The 19,923-nt window shown below is 37.3% G+C and overlaps 1 protein-coding gene across 1 annotated transcript in view; it reads left to right on the top strand.

Annotated features, from left to right (window-relative positions):
- Nucleotides 1–16,351, top strand: part of USP9X (ubiquitin specific peptidase 9 X-linked) — a 68,572-nt gene extending 52,221 nt beyond the window's left edge. The window contains exons 31-45 of the mRNA XM_082219812.1: nucleotides 455–675; nucleotides 1,959–2,149; nucleotides 3,205–3,378; nucleotides 4,590–4,731; nucleotides 5,201–5,951; nucleotides 6,514–6,637; nucleotides 6,933–7,158; nucleotides 8,072–8,201; nucleotides 8,703–8,888; nucleotides 9,693–9,913; nucleotides 10,251–10,339; nucleotides 11,589–11,745; nucleotides 12,209–12,421; nucleotides 13,118–13,213; nucleotides 14,590–16,351. Coding sequence (XP_082075938.1) covers nucleotides 455–675; nucleotides 1,959–2,149; nucleotides 3,205–3,378; nucleotides 4,590–4,731; nucleotides 5,201–5,951; nucleotides 6,514–6,637; nucleotides 6,933–7,158; nucleotides 8,072–8,201; nucleotides 8,703–8,888; nucleotides 9,693–9,913; nucleotides 10,251–10,339; nucleotides 11,589–11,745; nucleotides 12,209–12,421; nucleotides 13,118–13,213; nucleotides 14,590–14,724 — 3,056 coding nt within the window. The 3' untranslated portion in view covers nucleotides 14,725–16,351. The remainder of the gene's footprint in view (nucleotides 1–454; nucleotides 676–1,958; nucleotides 2,150–3,204; nucleotides 3,379–4,589; nucleotides 4,732–5,200; nucleotides 5,952–6,513; nucleotides 6,638–6,932; nucleotides 7,159–8,071; nucleotides 8,202–8,702; nucleotides 8,889–9,692; nucleotides 9,914–10,250; nucleotides 10,340–11,588; nucleotides 11,746–12,208; nucleotides 12,422–13,117; nucleotides 13,214–14,589) is intronic.
- Nucleotides 16,352–19,923: the final 3,572 nt, after the last annotated feature.

Genomic DNA, 19,923 nt, shown 5'->3' with positions numbered 1-19,923 from the left:
TTGAAGGAGGTGTTCCCATTGTTGCAAAAACCCACCATAGATCTTTGAGTCCTGTTCCATTTGTTTACAGGACTAATATAAGCAAGCTAATAGATTTACAAATCTCTCAAGAATGCTAGTGATCTCTAAATAGTATAATTATTTAAAACAGGAGTAGGCAGTGTAGTGTCCAAAACACTTGGTGGGCACCATGTTGACTATCCCTGATTTAAGGGGTACTCAATTTTTAGCTGCTTTTTATTGTAGGCTTCATTTTGATTAAATGCAAATATCAAATCTGAGATTTTGTGTGCCAAGGACTGGAATAAGAATATATACTTAGTAAGCCTGATCAATGGAACAGGCTTTCAAATGAACTTATTCCGCACTAGGGTATTAAGTTAATGGCTGTTCAGAAGTGTATAGTTTTATTCAGAAGCTGAGCTAATTTTCTAATACAATTGATTTCTCCTAGCTTGTGAAGCACTAACAGAATGGGAGTATCTTCCACCTGTTGGACCACGACCACCAAAGGGATTTGTAGGGCTAAAAAATGCAGGTGCCACTTGCTACATGAATTCTGTCATTCAGCAGCTGTACATGATTCCTGCCATCAGGAATGGAATCCTTGCAATTGAAGGCACAGGAAGTGACGTAGATGATGATATGTCTGGAGATGAGAAGCAAGACAACGAGGTAACACTATATTGTTCTTGACAAATTTTAATGTAGTTTAAGACTTTCCCTCCTCCCATAGCTCTATACTGTATATCTAGTTATAATGGGAGATATTCAACTTTACGCATACTCAGAATTGATAATGACTTAAAGAGAAAGAAAGGGGAATTTATGGCCACTGGTGGGGGGGGGGAGAGAGACCATAATGTGATACTATTTGTGAAAACCGGAGAACAATTCCAAACTGGTGCAACACAATAGAATGCCCAGTATCAAAACAACTGATACTGCTGTAAATAAGCAATCAAAAGTTGGTAGTCCCATGCTGCTTTTTATTGTTTAATTAAACACAAAGATCTCAACCCATTGAGTGACACCCAAGTAAGGTCATATTCAGAGTAGTTCAATTTATTTTTGGAACTATTCTTTAATAATGTTAGTGGTACATTTTATTTAGCTTTTTCATTACTTAATCTGTAATTTTCTTTTACATTGATAGCTGTAGAAAGCGTAATTTCAATAAAATGTAGCAATTTTTGAAGAATTGATGTGCTAGTTTTCTTAAGCAAAAACAGTCTTACAACGCCTTAAAGACTAGCATATTGATTACGGCAGAAGCTTTTTGTTAGTCTTTAAAGTGCCATAAGACACTTATTGTTGTCAATAAGTAATAACAGTAACTCTTTGGTGGTTGTTATTAATTAAAGTAACATTTCCACCTTTTCGGTATATGAGATTTAGTAATAAGGGTCAATTATAATGGGTAATGGGATAAAAGTATAATGACAATAAATCACCTTGATTGTATTTAATCTGAAAAAAGAGTAAAAAAAAAAAAAAACCATGAGGGCTGCTTCTCATGAGTCTTGTTTTTGTACATGAGTATAGATGTTCACATACATAGGTGGAAGTAAGTGGGTGCAAGATGGCTTTCTAGTCCTTTGAAAAGCCTCTCACAAGGGTAGGAGGAGCTTCCTATACATGGCAAAGTCATGGTGTTTTGGACTTACTGAAAAAAGTAATTGGAAAAGACTGATGTCTGTTTCCATATCTGTAAAAATCGCAAGCTGAACAATCCTGTTGCTTACTTATGAGAATCTTTAGGTTGCCCACCTGGACTTTGGAACTGAACTGCTTTAGTTGAGATTAGAACCTTCATAGGGTTTCATATGTACTTGCATTTAATCTGAGCTACTACTATTATTTCTCTAGCAGACATTACTAGGTTTTGTTCATAAGGCATATTAATTTCTATTTATTTTTTCATGCTTACCATTTATATTACATTACTTTTTTAAAAGAGCAATGTTGACCCACGGGATGAAGTATTTGGCTATCCACATCAGTATGAAGATAAACCAAGCTTAAGTAAAACAGAAGACAGAAAAGAATACAACATAGGCGTATTAAGACATCTCCAGGTCATCTTTGGTCATTTAGCAGCTTCTAGGTTACAGTACTATGTACCCAGAGGGTTTTGGAAGCAATTCAGGTAAATAGGAAATTAACTTACGTTGAACTGTGTTTATGTGAAGTCTTACGATAGAAACAGTATATGTTTAATGAAATGCAGTGGAATTTAATATATACTCCTTAAGTGACAGTGTGATGTGTATCTTTTTAATCATGCAGAAGGCAAGGTCAGGAAACCCCAAAATCACTGCATAGATGAAAATATTGGGCTAGTTCAGACATGGGCTGAGTGGAAGGGCCATAGCTGAGGGGTAAGAGCACCTGGTTTGTATACAGGCCCCAGGTTTGATCCCTGGCATCTCCAGGTACAGCTGGGAGAGACCTTAGCCTGAAACCCTGGAGAGCTGCTGCCAGTCAGTGTAGACAAGTATGTTAGATGGACCAGTGGACTGACTCAGTATAAGGCAGCTTCCTGTGTTCCTCTGTGTAGGGTGTAAATATGGCAAGAACAAGCCATATTTACCCTGCTCTACAATAGGCAAAAGTCTTCAGTGTGAAATGGAACTTAGGCTTATACATTTCTATATGAGCAAGCCCCACTCATGAGAGTGGTCTACTGGTGGAGGAGGTGACTGGAGCACTTGACTAAGAGCCCAAGTTTCAGGCCCAGGTAAACAGTAATGGTTCCAGGGCCTTAAGGCTCATATCTCTACCACGCTGAACATTTAGTCTTTTTATATTTGAACTAGAGCCGGGTCATTCCCACCCCCCCCAGTTTCAGAGTTCATCCAGTTTTGAGAATACTTTTCACATTGCCCCTCCCTCACCTCAATAAGGGGAAGGCAGTGCAAAGTGATTTGTCTATCGGAGTTCAATTTGTGGTTCCCCAAATGGGCACCGCCAGTCTGCTATCTGTGTATGCTGAGTGCCACCCCGAGTAAGCCAGAGTACTAGGTTACATATTTTAAGAGCTGTGCAGCACTTATGAGGATTGCTAGCTAATTGTAATGCTCAGCTTATATGACGATAAATTTATATAATAGTGATGTAAAACTACTTTAATTTTTTCATGCTACTTGATTTTGCTGTTAGAAAATCTGTGTGCTTTTATTATGAGAAACTCTTCCATCCTAGACTCTGGGGTGAGCCTGTAAACCTACGTGAACAGCATGATGCTTTAGAATTTTTTAACTCCTTGGTGGATAGCCTAGATGAAGCTTTAAAAGCCTTGGGTCACCCAGCAATGTTAAGTAAAGTTTTGGGAGGCTCCTTTGCTGATCAGAAGATCTGTCAAGGCTGCCCACATAGGTAAGTGTTTCTTCTCTATCATCTCATTTTCATAAAATCAAAGTAATAATGCTCATCCACTAAAAATATGCTACAAGTCTCCCATTTATGGAAAAGTACAGAGACCATTTAGGAGTGGTTCATATTAGCAAGTTACTCTAAATACAGCTGATGTAACGTTCTGAGCCATGTTGAGGAAAGTTATCAACCAAAGTTTCAAAAAAAATTCAGAGTCAGCTCTATGATAGCAAGACACACATTTTCTGATGTAATTAAGACGGCAATCACCAGATGTTACATATCAGTTACATATCTGAGTATAGCCTGGTTCGTGCTGATATCCCCAGAGAAGCCTAGGCAACTCTATGGCTATGGCTGCTGACTCTCAAGGCAACATGCTTTTGTGAGCCCACACTTAACGTTTGTCATTTGGTTTGACAAGATGGACTTGCAACAAAATGGTGCAATATGGAGCACTCCTCTTCTGGTGCCAGCCAGACATGCCTTTATCCAGGATACTTCATTTCGCACCCACCCACCACCCACCCCAAGATGCTCATAGTTTGTGATCTTATTAGACCTTATTAATTCGGGTCGTCCCCCCCCCCCGCCCCTTAAAGAGTTTTGTCCTAAAGTCATTTTTAGAGCCTGTAATATCTCCCTATTGTACATGGATTGTGCTGTTTTGGTTACAAAAGGCAACTGGAGAATGAATTTGTAATATGATCAAAATAAGTACGGTACTATATCTAGAGTAAAATTTCAAAATGCTTTTTTGAAAGCTGATGCTGTGTAAATGTTAAATAATAGTGAAGCACCCTAAATGTTCCTTAAGTGTATTCAAAATACTAGACTTTATGATATTTTACATTTTCAGATTAAGATGTACAATACTCCCTACCAAAGTTTAAGTCCAGATTCAGAGACTGACTTGCTCCTTGGCTTGTTCACACATTACAGTTGTGGGTACTGATAGGAAGGTCTTGGTGCTGGTCATCATCCACTCGTGTCTATTGCTATTTTTCAGGACTGATAAAGTTGTTCTGAGACAGTTGAGAAAAAAATGTCATAAGCCTATTTATAACCTCTATGGAACAGATTTCTTGAGCGTTTTGTACACTTAAAATACACATTTTTGGTACTGTTTTCAAAACATTGCTTCAGGATGAAAATATTTTCTTGAATTCATACTGTGTCAGCATAACTTAACCTAATCTGCCAACAATTAATAGGTACGAATGTGAAGAATCTTTTACAACGCTGAATGTAGATATAAGAAATCACCAAAACCTGCTTGACTCTTTGGAACAGTACGTCAAGGGAGACTTACTGGAAGGTGCAAATGCATATCATTGTGAAAAATGCAACAAGAAGGTAACTGAAATACAGCATTTTTTCTTTTTCTCTTTTTATAAAAAAAAACTTTGAAAATTCATATGAACCTGTCAACTATTTATTTAATTTTGGAAGACCTAATGCAGGCATGGCCAAACTTGGTCATGTTAGCTAGGGATAATGGGAGGTGTAGTTCCAAAACAGCTGGAGGACCACGTTTGGCCATGCCTGAAACATTTTAAATGGCTTCATTGTGTAGGAGAACTGAGAGTTACAGTTACATACTTCATAACCACAATTCAGGAAGGACTGCTAAAGCTGCAAACCAATCTTTTCAGTATTATATCAAATTTGTCTGTGATATGCAATGCATAATATATTGATATATACTTGGTATATTATAGCACTTTGACAAGAATTGTGGCAATATTTTTCACTTGCATTTGTAGTTGGCATTGATAATTTACACAGATAGAATACATTAACATGTGAATCTTTTATTCCTTAGGTTGATACAGTTAAACGCTTGCTAATTAAAAAGTTGCCCCCAGTTCTTGCCATCCAACTAAAACGATTTGACTATGACTGGGAAAGGGAATGTGCAATCAAGTTCAATGACTATTTTGAATTTCCGCGAGAGTTGGACATGGAACCTTATACAGTGGCAGGAGTAGCTAAATTAGAAGGGGATGATGTAAATCCTGAAAATCAGCTGATACAGAACGAACAGTCTGAAAATGAACATTCTGGAAGTACTAAATACAGACTTGTTGGTGTATTGGTGCACAGTGGTCAAGCCAGTGGTGGACATTACTACTCTTACATAATTCAGAGAAATGGTGGAGATGGTGAGAAAAACAGGTGGTATAAATTTGATGATGGTGACGTAACAGAATGCAAAATGGATGATGATGAAGAAATGAAAAATCAGTGTTTTGGTGGCGAGTACATGGGAGAAGTATTTGACCATATGATGAAGCGCATGTCTTACAGACGTCAGAAGAGGTGGTGGAATGCTTACATTCTCTTTTATGAACGCATGGACACAGTAGACAGAGACAATGAACTAATAAAATATATTTCAGAACTTACAATGACCACTAAACCCCATCAAATTAAAATGCCATCTGCCATTGAGCGAAGTGTACGGAAGCAAAATGTCCAGTTCATGCATAACCGAATGCAGTACAGCCTAGAATATTTCCAGTTCATAAAGAAATTACTGACTTGTAACAGTGTCTATCTAAATCCTCCTCCAGGTTAGTGTTTGGATATTTATAATATATTTTGACAGGAGGTAGTGAAAGTACATAGCTTTTAACATTTCTCATATTTTTGTGTATCATTTTAAACATTACAAATTTGGATAAGAGACTATTATTCCTCAGGCATTTTCTAATATGTAAGAGTGATAGAAAAGAGAAGGTTGCTGTTTCCTTGGTATTAAGCATTATTTACATTTGTTTAAAAAACGTATTTGGCCGATAAATGCAACAAAAAAGATACTGGTGTCTAATTAAAGTGCTGTGGTCTGTAAGTCCAACCGTTTTATAGATCACAAGAAAAAATGTTTAGCAATGCTGGCTGACAACTTAAGTTTGAGTACTGAATTCTCTTAAATATCTTTCCTGGTTTTTTTAAAAATAAAATTTATATACCACTTAATATAAAAAGAAATCTCTGAGAGGTTTACATAAAATAAAATAATTTTCTAATAATTTAAGATTTATATTGAGAGTCAGGTTGACAAACAACCCGGAATTATCTGTTGTATCACTTTCAAATAAATTTCTTAACATTTTGTCTTCTGTTTTCCTTTAGGTCAGGATCATCTATTGCCTGAAGCAGAAGAAATAACCATGATTGGTGTTCAGCTTGCTGCTAGGTTTCTCTTTACCACAGGATTTCACACAAAGAAAATTGTCCGTGGTCCTGCCAGTGACTGGTATATTTGCCTTTAAGAAGAATTTGACAGTCATAAGTTTTATTGTACTGATTATATGGTACAATTTAATCATTCAGAATGTGAAATAACAGTGCATTGAAACTGAGCCTCAAAACCACTGTTTCTAGTTGTTTTTAATTTGGTTAAAACTTGGGTTAATAAGGAATCCTGGTTCATATTAATCATGGTTAACAAGGCTCCTACTACTAACATATAGTGCTAGAGTTGAAGTGTCCACCTTTATACACAAGTCTGTTTTCTGGGTATGTGATGCCGTTAATTTATTTTTTTCCAGGTATGATGCTTTGTGCATTCTCCTTCGTCATAGCAAGAATGTACGTTTTTGGTTTGCGCACAATGTCCTTTTCAATGTTTCAAATCGCTTCTCCGAATACCTTTTGGAATGCCCTAGTGCTGAAGTGAGGGGAGCATTTGCAAAACTTATAGTATTTATTGCACATTTTTCATTGCAAGATGGACCATGTCCTTCACCTTTTGCTTCACCTGGACCTTCTAGTCAGGTATGCTTTTTCTACAATCAGAATACAATAGTAGAGAGCTGTTAAATTCTATATAGTCTAAATATAAATTGATTTAATAGAATTTTTGTATAATCTCCATTTAGCACAGGGTGGGGAACTGTTGACCCACAAAGGCTTTTTATGTGACCTGCAAACCCCCAACACGTTTTGTGGCCACAGAAGTGTTGCTGCTTGGGCGAGGAAACACCATTGCTCACTGCTTCTCCTCCTGGCTTCCTCCACCACTTCTGCAAAATTTAATTGCTCCTTGCTTTGAGGCACTACATGTCACTTTTATTGTAATTCCCAAGTAAACTGTCACTCCAAGAGTATTCGGTGATAATCACCTGTGCTCGGCTATCTTTAGACACCCAAGCACTCAAGAAGCAGCCGTTCCATTGGGAACTGTAAGAGAAGCCAGCTATACCTTGCAGCAAGGGGCAGGGTGAGAGAAGCCAGACCCTTGGAAGTTTGGTGGTGAGGAAGTTGCAAGCCTTGGGCTCAAAACAATTTCCCACCCCTGGTTTCAGAATTATTTATTTATTTGGTCTTTCTCCTAAGTTCTTGACTATCTTCCTGAAGGTTACTGTTTGAATTGGTCTCATATTTAGTACCCCTGCCTCTCCCAGCTTAATCTGCTAAGTAATGTGTGATACATTCCTCTATTATTCAGTATAGGATAAAACATTTTAATCACAGAAATTTGATACGATGAATAGTTCAGGAATTTGATATCATTAGTTCTGATAATTAAACAATAAAAGTTGCATTTCATTCTGGTTTGAGAATTTACGTTCAGCTGGTCTTTTAATAGGCTGTAGTGAAGCAGCTTTACATGTTTAATAATAATAATAATAATAATAATAATAATAATAATAATAATAATAATATCAACCTTTGTGTTGTTTTGTAGGCCTATGACAATTTAAGTTTGAGTGACCATTTGCTGAGAGCAGTACTGAATCTTCTTCGAAGGGAAGTGTCAGAGCACGGGCGCCATTTGCAGCAATATTTCAACTTGTTTGTGATGTATGCCAACTTAGGTAATGTGATGTTTCACCCTAAAGGCTTTGTCCATGTTGTTCTGTCCGTGCACTTACTTAATAGTCTTGACTCTTGCCCATTGAAGGCTTAATGATGCGGCACAAATTGTTATTAATAGCTTAAGTCAGTGGTTTTCAGTCTGTGCTCTGGGGATCCCTTAATGCAGGACAGTCTTCTCTGGAAGACAGCTACCCACCACTACCAATTTTTCCGTGATCCCACAGCTGCAAGGGAAAAGATTGTTGGTTGGTTTTTCCCCAGAGCTATTCCTCAGCAGACAATTGATGCGTTCTTAATCTTGTTGAATCAGAAAGGTTTTGAGTGATTCTGGCTGGATTATTGAAGGCATTGAGTATTGTATTCACAGTAAATGCCCATTTATGGATTTCCCAATGTGAACAGTTATCTGAATATTTTTTGTTTATATGATTCAGTTCAGTAGCTTAAATGTAGCTAAGTATGTTTTCATTATTCTTCCTCTTTTTCCAACTTCCCTTTAGGTGTAGCAGAAAAAACACAGCTTTTAAAACTAAATGTACCTGCCACATTTATGCTTGTGGCATTGGATGAAGGCCCAGGTCCTCCAATCAAATACCAGTATGCTGAACTAGGCAAACTCTATACTGTGGTGTCCCAGTTAATCCGCTGTTGCAATGTGTCATCACGTATGCAGTCTTCTATCAACGGTACTGTTAACTCTGGAGCATTTAAACAGAATATATTTGTGATTAAATGTGTGTGGCAGTTTATTATTCATCATGGCATCTCACTAATCTTTTGTCTGTTACGCTGGCCTGTGTTTACTTAAAGATTTGGAAAAGTTTCAAATCATTAAAATACAGTAAGCTCACAACTTACACACGTTTAAGTTGTGCTCGTTCAGCTTTCCATGCTTGGCATTTTTTAAAGAAAAGAAATTAGAAAGGAGACTGGCATCCAGGAGAAAAGACTTCGGCAGTCCCACCTGCCATTGTACCCAATGTGTTTTGCCTATACTTGATTTTTAGTTTAGGCGTGATCGTGATCCCTGGAATGTAACCTTCCATGTAAGTTGAGGATTTTCTGTATTACCAGAACTGTATGTGCAACGGTTGGTTCTCTTAAATGTGTCTAGATGTGACACAACTATTCCATATTTTGCTAGTGCAAGTTAAGCCTATTCCAAGGGAAGTCTTAGAAAAGCCTTCTTTAATTGTAAAGACTTTGATTTTTCACTAAGGAATACTACCAAACCCCATGTTTTACAAAACCAGCCGCAATGTTTTACAGTGATCATAACTGTTACATCAGAAGTTTAATCTGCATCTGTCAGACTTGGCCTAGGTGAATACTTACAGAATAGCGATTTTCATAATCGAACAAGAGACATTTCACATATGTATGTAATGTACTTCACATGTTCTGTGAAGTAATTAAAAAGATGACATTAAATAGTACCTTGTTGGTTTCTGTAGTTCAAATAAAAAATAATATAACAAATTTCTTTTTAGGTAATCCTCCACTTAGCAACCCTTATGGTGATACTAATTTATCACAGCCTATAATGGCACTTCAGCAGAATGTGGCAGACATCTTGTTTGTGCGAACTAGTTATGTGAAAAAAATAATTGAAGACTGCAGTAACTCAGAAGAGACCATCAAACTACTTCGCTTCTGCTGTTGGGAGAATCCTCAGTTTTCATCTACAGTCCTTAGTGAACTACTTTGGCAGGTAAAAAATGATTAAAATGTCAGGAAAGGTGTGTTTTATTCAAGAGGTTGATGTGCAGATGTCATTGTCCCTTGATTTTCATCCTGTTAGTCTTTAGAGTTGCAACAAGTAGTGGTTACTTTAAAAAAAGTCACCACCAGAGAAAATGAATGCTCTTTCAATGATAAAGCCTAATTTAACAGAAATATTTCCTTGGCTTGCGGCGTTGAAACGAAAGCTCATTCATAATATAATACTGTACCCATCCAGTTATTCATAGCATGAATTCTCCTGTACTACACACTTAAATAATCATTAAGTGCATGTTAATATTTTCCTCAAATTCCACTTTTTAAAGGTTGCATATTCATACACATATGAACTTCGACCGTACTTGGATCTCCTTCTGCAAATCTTGCTAATTGAGGACTCTTGGCAGACTCACAGGTTAGCACTTGGGTTTCTTGTGTTTTTGGATTCTGCGTTTTTTGCATTAATAATGTGGTGCTTCTGTGTGAAATTCTTGGTGATTGCTTCATGGAGACATAACATATTTAGTTGCCTACTGGAAACAATAAAGTACCTTAAGCCATATCCAAAGTGACTGTCAAATGGTCATGCACTCTATATACCTATACCTATATATATATAGAGAGAGAGAGAGAGATTGATATGTATGATGTATATGATAAATTAGCTAGTAAGGTTTTTGTGCAATTGTTACTTTAAATTAAATTTTACAGATGAGTTTAGTTGTTAAAACTGTTAATTCCTTGGTTCAGCTATCTTCTCTGAGAATGCACTAGGTGGTTCTGGATAAAGCATTATTCTCTTCTCTGCTTCCCATCTGTTACATGGGGGTGATAATACTGGTGTACCTTCTTTGGAAATCACTCGTAGCCGAGTAAGATTGTCTTCCATGAACACAGTCTTAACAGTGAGTCCATAAGTGACTGGGGGAGCCAATTCTGGATCCACACATCTTTCCAGATTGGGGACATAGGTTTCTGGGTGGACGTTGATCATGGCGGCATACTTTAGCAGGAAGAAGACAAGAAGGACTACTGAGATGAGGGGGAACTGTTTTGAGTTCTTGGGAAAACTGCTATATAAACACTGAGCCTTATTAAATTGGTTGACTGTTCTATTTTGTGTGAATCAATCTGCTATAAAAATCATTCAGGCTATAGCTCAAAAGGATTTTTAATTTTATTTCTGCAGGGAAGTGGAGGGAGTTTATGGTAGAGAAACAGAAGCTGGGTTCAGGAAAGCTTAGGCAGAAATGGAGACCTGAGGTCACTTTGCATGGGCTCTAAAAAAAATCTGGTACAGGCCATAATGGTGATTACCAAGTGAGAAAATGAACACATTCTGCATATTTAGATGTCACCCTTTTAGAAGAGGGTGTGAAGAAAAAAATTAAAAATATCACTGACAGTGCTTCACAACTACTGGTACTCTGTAATGATACGGCAAGATCCTAGAAGAGAGACATTCCATCTTGTTATGAGTAGAGGGGGCGTGCCTCTCCTAAGATTGTGTCTTACACCCACAGTTTTGCAAGTACAGACACTGATTATCTGGATCTACTGGGTCTAAGCTTGTGCAACATTTTAATTTATGATGCTGACATTTACATGCATGTTTATAGTCTGTGTGAAATTCTGACTTTTTGCTGTGTTTGGGATTCTCTTAGGATTCACAATGCACTTAAAGGAATACCAGATGACCGGGATGGGCTATTTGATACCATTCAACGCTCTAAGAATCATTATCAGAAAAGGGCTTACCAGTGTATAAAGTGTATGGTAGCTCTTTTCAGCAACTGTCCAGTAGCCTACCAGATTTTACAGGTAATTACTTTTATCTCAAGAAAAAATTACTTTCTCTATTTTTCTAATGCTACAAAAAGAGGGACAGGGCTGAGCCAAGTTTAGTTATAACAGAACTCTTTCTGCAGAGTCACTAAGATAAAGCCATGGTCTTGTATATTTTATCCAAATAAATTGGGGAAAACACCACCAAGAGCAAATGTCTATTCCCTCATAGAAATAAAATTAGAACAGAATTGTAGGTTTGGAAGGGATTATCGAGTCGAACGCCCTGCAATGGAGGTATCTCAACTAAAGCATCATTGACAAAATAGAACCGCAGCGACCTTACTGGAGTATTTTTTGTTTGCTTTGGTTTTTTGTTTTACAAAAATCAAGAGTAATGAATGGGAAACTATACACCCCGTTTAAAAAGCTGCATTGGACTGAGGTGTGTTTAGAAGTAATTTTAAAATATTGAATGGCCTTTTTTTCATCTTTTCAGAGTAATGGAGATTTGAAGAGAAAGTGGACCTGGGCAGTAGAGTGGCTTGGAGATGAGCTTGAACGTAGGCCATACACTGGCAATCCACAATATACATATAACAATTGGTCTCCTCCGGTCCAGAGTAATGAAACATCAAATGGCTACTTCCTAGAGAGATCACACAGTGCAAGAATGACCCTTGCAAAAGCTTGTGAGCTGTGCCCAGAGGAGGTAAGGAGTGAATTTACAACTAACGTTGTTTTGGCATTCTTTGGAAGACAAACAACTTGTTTCATAAAATTCCTGATAGAAATATATGTTAGTTACATAGTTGAAATGCTAGCTGGAACTATAAGATTTATGAGTTGTTTCTAGCTTAGTGAGACTTCGGAACTCATAAGTAGGCAGGAGTTAAGTCCTCCACTGTACCAAGTGCCCCCAGTTATCACTGTGAGAGGCAAGGGGGACTGAGCACTCCTCTGTCCACAACCTCCAAACCTGTAGTTCTTAATATAGCAGCATCTACTTCTGATAGCTGTTGCATAGTATAGGATTTAGAGAGGTTCCTGCAGAAGGGGTTGGCAGAAGCTGAATTTCTTTCTTGTTCCTTCTCAAAAGGAGCTTCTTCCAAGTGTCTGGGTATTCTGATTCATTTGGGGTGGGAGAATCTGCCCAGATTTTTATTTTGGGGTTCCTCCCTTATGCTCCATGTCATAGCCAACCATATATCAGGGTTGCCCAAACCCTTAAAAGAGGCTGGGATAGTGGGCAGTGATGTGATGGAAGCGGCAGGGTAATCAGCTTCCACCCACACATTCTGCATGAATTTCTCTGGGTCCAATCAATTGCCAGACGAAATAAGGGCAAGGAATTTAAATGTGAAAAGTAGCTTTATTTTTTGTTTTAATGGACAATTTTCATTTTTAGGAACCAGATGACCCAGATGCCCCTGATGAGCATGAGTCCTCTCCACCAGAAGATGCTCCATTGTATCCCCATTCGCCTGGTTCCCAGTATCAACAGGTAAGCAGAGAATTATCTTTAAAACATGTCAATTCATTTTGGTATCCTTTGAACTTTTTGCTTCAGCTTTTAAAAAAACATATTGCCAGTTTTATTCCTTTTAGGAGAAGGATAACTGTTTCACAAGAACATCATAGAATGTGATTCAGGTAGACAGACTCTTCCAGCAAAGTGTAATGTGCAGGCAGGTTTTTTGTTTTAAGTATCTTGTGAATGCCCTCACAGACAACTATTATATGGGAACAATTATCTAACTTTTTTCTCTGTGAGCCAGCAAGCCAACTTGAATCAACTCACAGGTGCATCCAGAGAAAAACTAAATTCCCCCAATATGACATGTCCATTGATGCTTTGAAGACCACTTTAGAAAACAACCTATACAACCTTAACATAGTGAAATGCCTAAAATTTCACTTACGTTTTGCACACAGTGATCTGCTAATAGAAGTTTCTGAACCAGCATTGAAGTCTGATTCTGCCCTGCTATAGTTCATGTATAACACCATGTGACCTTAAGTTGCATGTATGTACATCTCTTAAAAGTTAAATGCCTTTGTAAATGTAGTGCTAACTCCAGAAAGCTAAAATTGTAATTATCTTGCATTACCTTCGTAACTCATACATAACCAGTATTTGTTCCCTTTCCTTTCCTAAATAATTAATTCTATATCCTTAATCTGTTAATTTCCTTTCCTGCTCATTTTCCTTCATCTTGCTTTCTTTATCGATGTGTTCAGCAGAGCAGTTGGTAAGTGATATAGACCCAGTCTCCTCAAAGTTGAAACACGTTTAACCACCAGCTCCCTTATTTGTTAGTGTGTGGTGTCTTCACTTTCTCACAAGAGCTGGCTTTTTTCACCTGCTAACATGCACAATGGCTATATTTTAAGTCCAATTTTAGCTTCATAGTTGACCCAACTTCACATTACACAAAGGTACACGAATGTTTTACATCTGCCAGTTTAGGTGTGTTAACAGTTAAAACAAACATATTTGATGATGATCACCTCAAGTCATTTTATTAAGTTTGACACAAGAAATATACTGTCCCTTTGGAAGAAAGGCCATTCACAATTATCACTTCCTGTTTCTGTGTACTAATTAAAACTTTCCTCCCCACCATTTCATTTCTGAAGATTTGTTATGAGGACCTTCACATAAAGCTTCAGCTTTTGCATGAAGTTGGAATTAATTAACTGTAACCTTGACCTTTCAATTTCAGTGCAAATTTATCTGTTCTATTTTTAGTTGGCGGTAAGTGTGAGTAGCTCTCTAGTTGTAATTTAAAAATATAAATTATTGCTTGCCCAGTTCCCTGAGCTACTTCTTTGGGGAAATATAGAAGTTATTCTTAACATGTGTTTTGTCTCTTCCAGAATAACCATGTGCATGGACAACCATATACTGGCCCAGCAGCACATCATATGAACAACCCTCAGCGAACTGGCCAACGAGCACAAGAAAATTATGAAGGCAGTGAAGAGGTTTCACCGCCTCAGACGAAAGAATAGTGGAAATGCACATAATTAACTTGCCCCATCAAGACTGTGCACCCAGGCCTTACAGTCCAACTTTTCTCTGTGTCTGGCTAATATTTAGAAAAACTATTCCTAATCAACATGGAGTGAAGAGTCTATTCACTGTCTTATCTGCAGAAATTTGCTGTCAATATATAACCTGCCTGCAGTGGAAAGTGTATAGTGTTTTGTAATAAATGGCCTGATGCTAATGTGTAAATGGCAAAGGTGTATATAGTATATTAATGTTTGACTGTTAATTCTTAAGCAAGAAACATTTTTTTGTCTTGATGAGACTCACAGATCTACAACAATTAATTTCTTGATATATCCGCTGCGCTCTACAACCAGTGTTGCCTGCCTAATGGCAGTTGGATCAACTTCTTTCCCCAAAAAAGTAAGCCTCTCCATGTCAACCAGAAAAATAGTTTCATGTTAATTCTTTGCCACTGGAGTCAATTTTACTATGAGCAACGTAATGACTGGTAACCTTTTAATTATTTGGTTGATGTGGAAAATTGGTGATGTAACATTGTTTCTAGGTCTTTTTTCATTGCCTTTTTCATTCTGGTATTAGGTTAATCACTTTGAAGCTATAGTTAAGCTGTAACATTTAGCATGGCTTCACACCAGGTTAGTGTAGCCAGTGAGGAAAGAAAAATTACAGTTGTCCCAGAGTGACAACTGTGTTGTTCAGAGCCTATTCTTCTGCCACCTAGAATATAAAACAGGGAGGGGAGGGTTGGGCAATGTGACAAACAGGTGGTTTTCAGTTGCACATATGTTCCTCACATCTGATGTTTGACAGTTTTGTCTCTGGGTGGGATAAAAGAACACTTAGTTTTCAGTAATAGGAAATTAAAAGATTTAAAACAAATATGCAAATTTTTGCTATGCCAGGATGCCTGGAGCATAATAGACTGTATTTGGTGTGCTTGTTTTGTTTCTTTGGTAGAGCTTATTTGATAAACTTCTAACACTTTCCTTTCTACTGCATTGCAGTGAAGTGGAAGTCAACAAAATCACACAATACTTGTGAGTGCCACTGCACCAAGTTAACTTGCTGGTTTTCTGCTCGTTCACAATTCTACTTGAAAACAAGAATTGAATCTTAGCTCTTTGTCCATGATAAGAGAAATCGAAACCTTAGAAGCAGAGATTGATTATTAAAAAAACAAACAAACTACTGGTTAGTCAAATACAAAACTGAGGTATCTCTATTCCAGAGTAAACATTTGTTTAAGGACTTCAAGGAAGACATCAGTAAATACTGTATTTAAATTAAAATTGGTAACTTGAATGTGTGTAATTATTTTGGAATCTGTCGAAAAACCAAATACCCCTGCAAAACAGATACAGCCCACCCTATACTATTTAAATATTTGCTGTTTTATTTTATAGAAATTATTTTGCTGAATTCACAAATAGAATTTGATTTAAGAAGACCATTTTTGTCCTGTGGTGTGTGTGTGGTTTTTTTTTTTAAAACAGACTGCACAGGTAGTTGAATTCTGTGCACTATACCGAATTCTGGAACTAAAGTCGCATTGAGAATTGGTGAACAGAAATTTGACCCTTGACAAGAATAAAAAAGGAAAACTGTAATAGTTTCTTAATGTGACTATCTTGTACTTTTTGTATGTTTTATATATACATATATATTTAATGAGCACAAGCTTGAAGGTATTTTATACAATTGAGTTAATACAAAAATGCAGCTTATCAAACTGAGGATTTATAGTTGAACAAAGTGAGAAACTCACAAGTGCGTTCTTTTGCATTTAGTGTAATAAGATAGTCTTAAACCATTTTTAAATATTCTATGTAGCAGCGATCACTTTACCCTTCCAGATTTTCTCTAGTATTCATGTTAATTGTTATGTTTCTAACAGCAGTTAATTGGATTGGTTGACAACGTTTGAGTGAAACATTCCCCATGTACGGGGGTATGTTTAGTGTTGACTTAAATCAAAATATTAGCCTGTTTTGTATTAGAGCTGCAACAGTTCATATTTCCTTAGACCAGTAATTATTGTTAAAAATGTTTTTTCAAAGACTATCTTTCTATACAGGAACATGGAACTTGTTACTTTGGCCTTGGAAAAATGATTAGTGTCAAGTGATTGTGAAAATACTTTTTCTTTTTCTTTCTTTTTTAAACTTACTTTCACAAGGCTATGACAAAACCCTCCTGGAGATAGTTTTCAGACAACTACTTAGGAGGTATTGCGGGTTATCTTTTCCCCCTGGAAGAGAGACTCCTGAGACTATTGCCTCTTTAAAATTAATGTGTAGCAGAAACCTGAAAAATCATTTTCTTCCTTCTTGGCAAAATGTCTCATTTATTCATTTTAAGTGAAAATGTTCTGAATAATAATTAATGCATGCTTCTGTCAGAGTTTTGGCAGCAGTCACTTTAAAGCTGTAATGTAATACCTCAATATGAATGGCACACATTAAAACAAGTCCTCAAAGTGCCTAAAGGTTTAATTTTACTCTTCTGCTAATTATTGAATCCTAATTTTTGTTTGTAACAGCTAATGGGAAATCCCTGTCTTCCATAAAAGCAATCTATCCAACAGTAATCCTACATTTTTCCTAATCATTTGACATTAAATATATAGAAACTGATCACCCGTAGGAAAAGCTTTTAGTGTGTTTGTATCAGACTGTGTTTGTGTAAATAGCTTCCTTTGCTTTACCAGAAGCAGTTCTTTGTGCAAATGAATTTTTGCCACTGACTTCAGTGAGCGAACCTTAACGTTCTGTTTTTGTGTTAGCGCTGCTAAATCACTCTAGTTAAGGAGGTATGCATGGCTACCAACTTGCTGGGTCTTCATTACATATTGTCACTTTGGGAGAGCTTTTGAATGCTGAAAGTAATGGGAGCCTCAGTTTTCATTTAAAAACTAATAGATTTTAGTGGTTGTGGAAACAAAAGTATGTCTGCAGTGTCCACTGAAGATTCAAAAAGCAAAAGAGAAATAAAAAGAATCCAAAATGGAATTTTAAACCTCATGATTCTTAAGCCATGTTATGTCTTTTTAAAAGGACCATTAATTTTAAAGAATTAGCTTTAGAAACACAAATGTAATGAATAAATTTGCTTCCCAGTTGGATTTAAGTTGTAACTAGCAAACCTTTTCCAGGCAGTGTATTAAACTCTGGGTGTCATTAATTCATGTCATTACTAAATAACAAAGGAAAGTAAAGAGATGGGAGTAGAATAAGTATGCTGTTGTTCCTTTAGCTACACATTTGTATAGAAGCGAATGTTCATCACCACAGTGGTATTATCGCAAAGTGCAATTCCATTTTGAACTGAATGCAAAATATTAATTTGTTGTGGTGTCCATCTTTTCTATAAGGATGTTTCCTAAGTGTTTCCTTCATACCTCCCTTGCATTTCAGTGCAGCTTTCCTGGGACAATTTTCATAAGTTGTTCCAAGAGAACCAAGAGAATCCCCCCACCCAAAAAAAGCTCTGAATTATTCATAAACATGCTGGTAACACTAGCAAATGTTATATGGCTAAACATTTACATTTGTTTTTCTTTCTTTGTTAAGCAAGCTATGGTAGTATGTATTTTTTTTTATTAAAAAAAATCTTCCCAAAAAGGAAAATGTAGGATGCTAGAGAAAGTTATAGGGAAAAACAATTGTGGGGGAAAACAAGCACTCTTATTGAATGGAGATTATGGAAGATAACAGAATATTGTGGCTGGCATAGTAGCGGCTCATCATGACTGTAGATGCATCACCTCATTTACAGTAGATTAGTAGATCTTAGGAACCACTCATTAAAGGAAGTGGGCAGAAAAGAACCTGCCTGCTCTCCCTCCTAAACCTCCAAATCACCTTTTCTGAGGGTTGAAAATCCTGGGTGGGTTATGACCTTGGGAGCTAGGGGAAAGGGGAGAATTGGCCAAGATTTTGAAGTGTCTTCAGCAAAGATGCACTTGCACAAGGTTCTGCTGTCTGAGTTGGGACAATCTCCCCATCCCACTGTGCCATAGCCCACCCCTCAAGAAACCCTCAGAAAAGGGTGTTGGACAGTGTAGGGAGAAGGACAATCCCCTTTTGTTGTTTTCCTTCCATGAGCAATTCTTAGGATCCAGCCCAGTCCTTTTCAGGGAAGCCCATTCACACATGTGGAAATAAGCTGCCATGTGTTAATCACACACTATAAACGTGTGTGAACTCATCTTTTGTCTCTACCATTTTCTTGTGGCTAGTAGGAGACTATTATTGCTTGAGTCCTTATTCGTTGAAAGCCCTAAATGGACTGGGAAGCCTTTTATTGTGTTAAACCATTGATAGTTAAAATGGGATGAAACCCATATGCACCTTCAATTTATTTTACACAAAGCATATAAGAGGAGCTTGCCTAGTGTCTAGAATTTTCTCTCTTCAATTTTGAGAACTGCATGCAGCATGAGCAGGAAGAAAAATAATTCTTTGTGACTAGATGCTTGTGCAAACATTGTTCCCTCTCCTGTCTTCTCATTGTGAGTAGCTTGCTATCAGATGTCCAATGAAATACTAAATTCCAAAGGATTTACTTGCTATATTGTAGAACTGCAGCTGGGCTTTATCTGTGTTAACTGTGAAAGAACCTCATTACAGCAGAAGTAGTAGATTACCTGAAGCTTTTTGCGGCATATCATCTGTGCTGGCCTATGAAGACGGTTTGACTTAATGAATTGCATGATTTTGCTCAGATTATCAAAATCCACTTGTGGCATAAATTCTGTACTGCTGTGGCTTTAAACCATAGTGAATTCCAGCATGCTTAACAGCAAATACTGCAGAAGCAGGAACACTCAGGTAAATCACAGGGTGAGTTAAAAAGATGGTGCTTAAATAGTGCTAGAATACTGCAGTGGCTTAAGAGATTTTAACTACAAATCAGGATGTTCCTAGTTTTAAATTCACCTCTGCCATATACTCACTAGGCAGACTCTTGGGTCTCAGAATTTCAGCAGTGCCATGTGTGATGCCAAAATTCAGCGCACGCAACTGCCTCTTGCACTCCGTTCTAAATCATAGTTGCGGAGTCCCCTGTGGGGCCCCTAAAGCTCCACACCCAATGAAGCCAAACCAGTTGTGCTCCCCTAAATCTGCCTTTACCCTAGGTTCCCTTAGGCAAATTACTCTCAACCTCGGGTCCCCCTAATTTTGTACTGGGTTGGA

Source organism: Podarcis vaucheri (assembly GCF_965113315.1).
Source record: "Podarcis vaucheri genome assembly, chromosome: 4".
Lineage (NCBI taxonomy): Eukaryota > Metazoa > Chordata > Lepidosauria > Squamata > Lacertidae > Podarcis > Podarcis vaucheri.
This window is presented reverse-complemented; position numbering and strand designations above follow the sequence as displayed.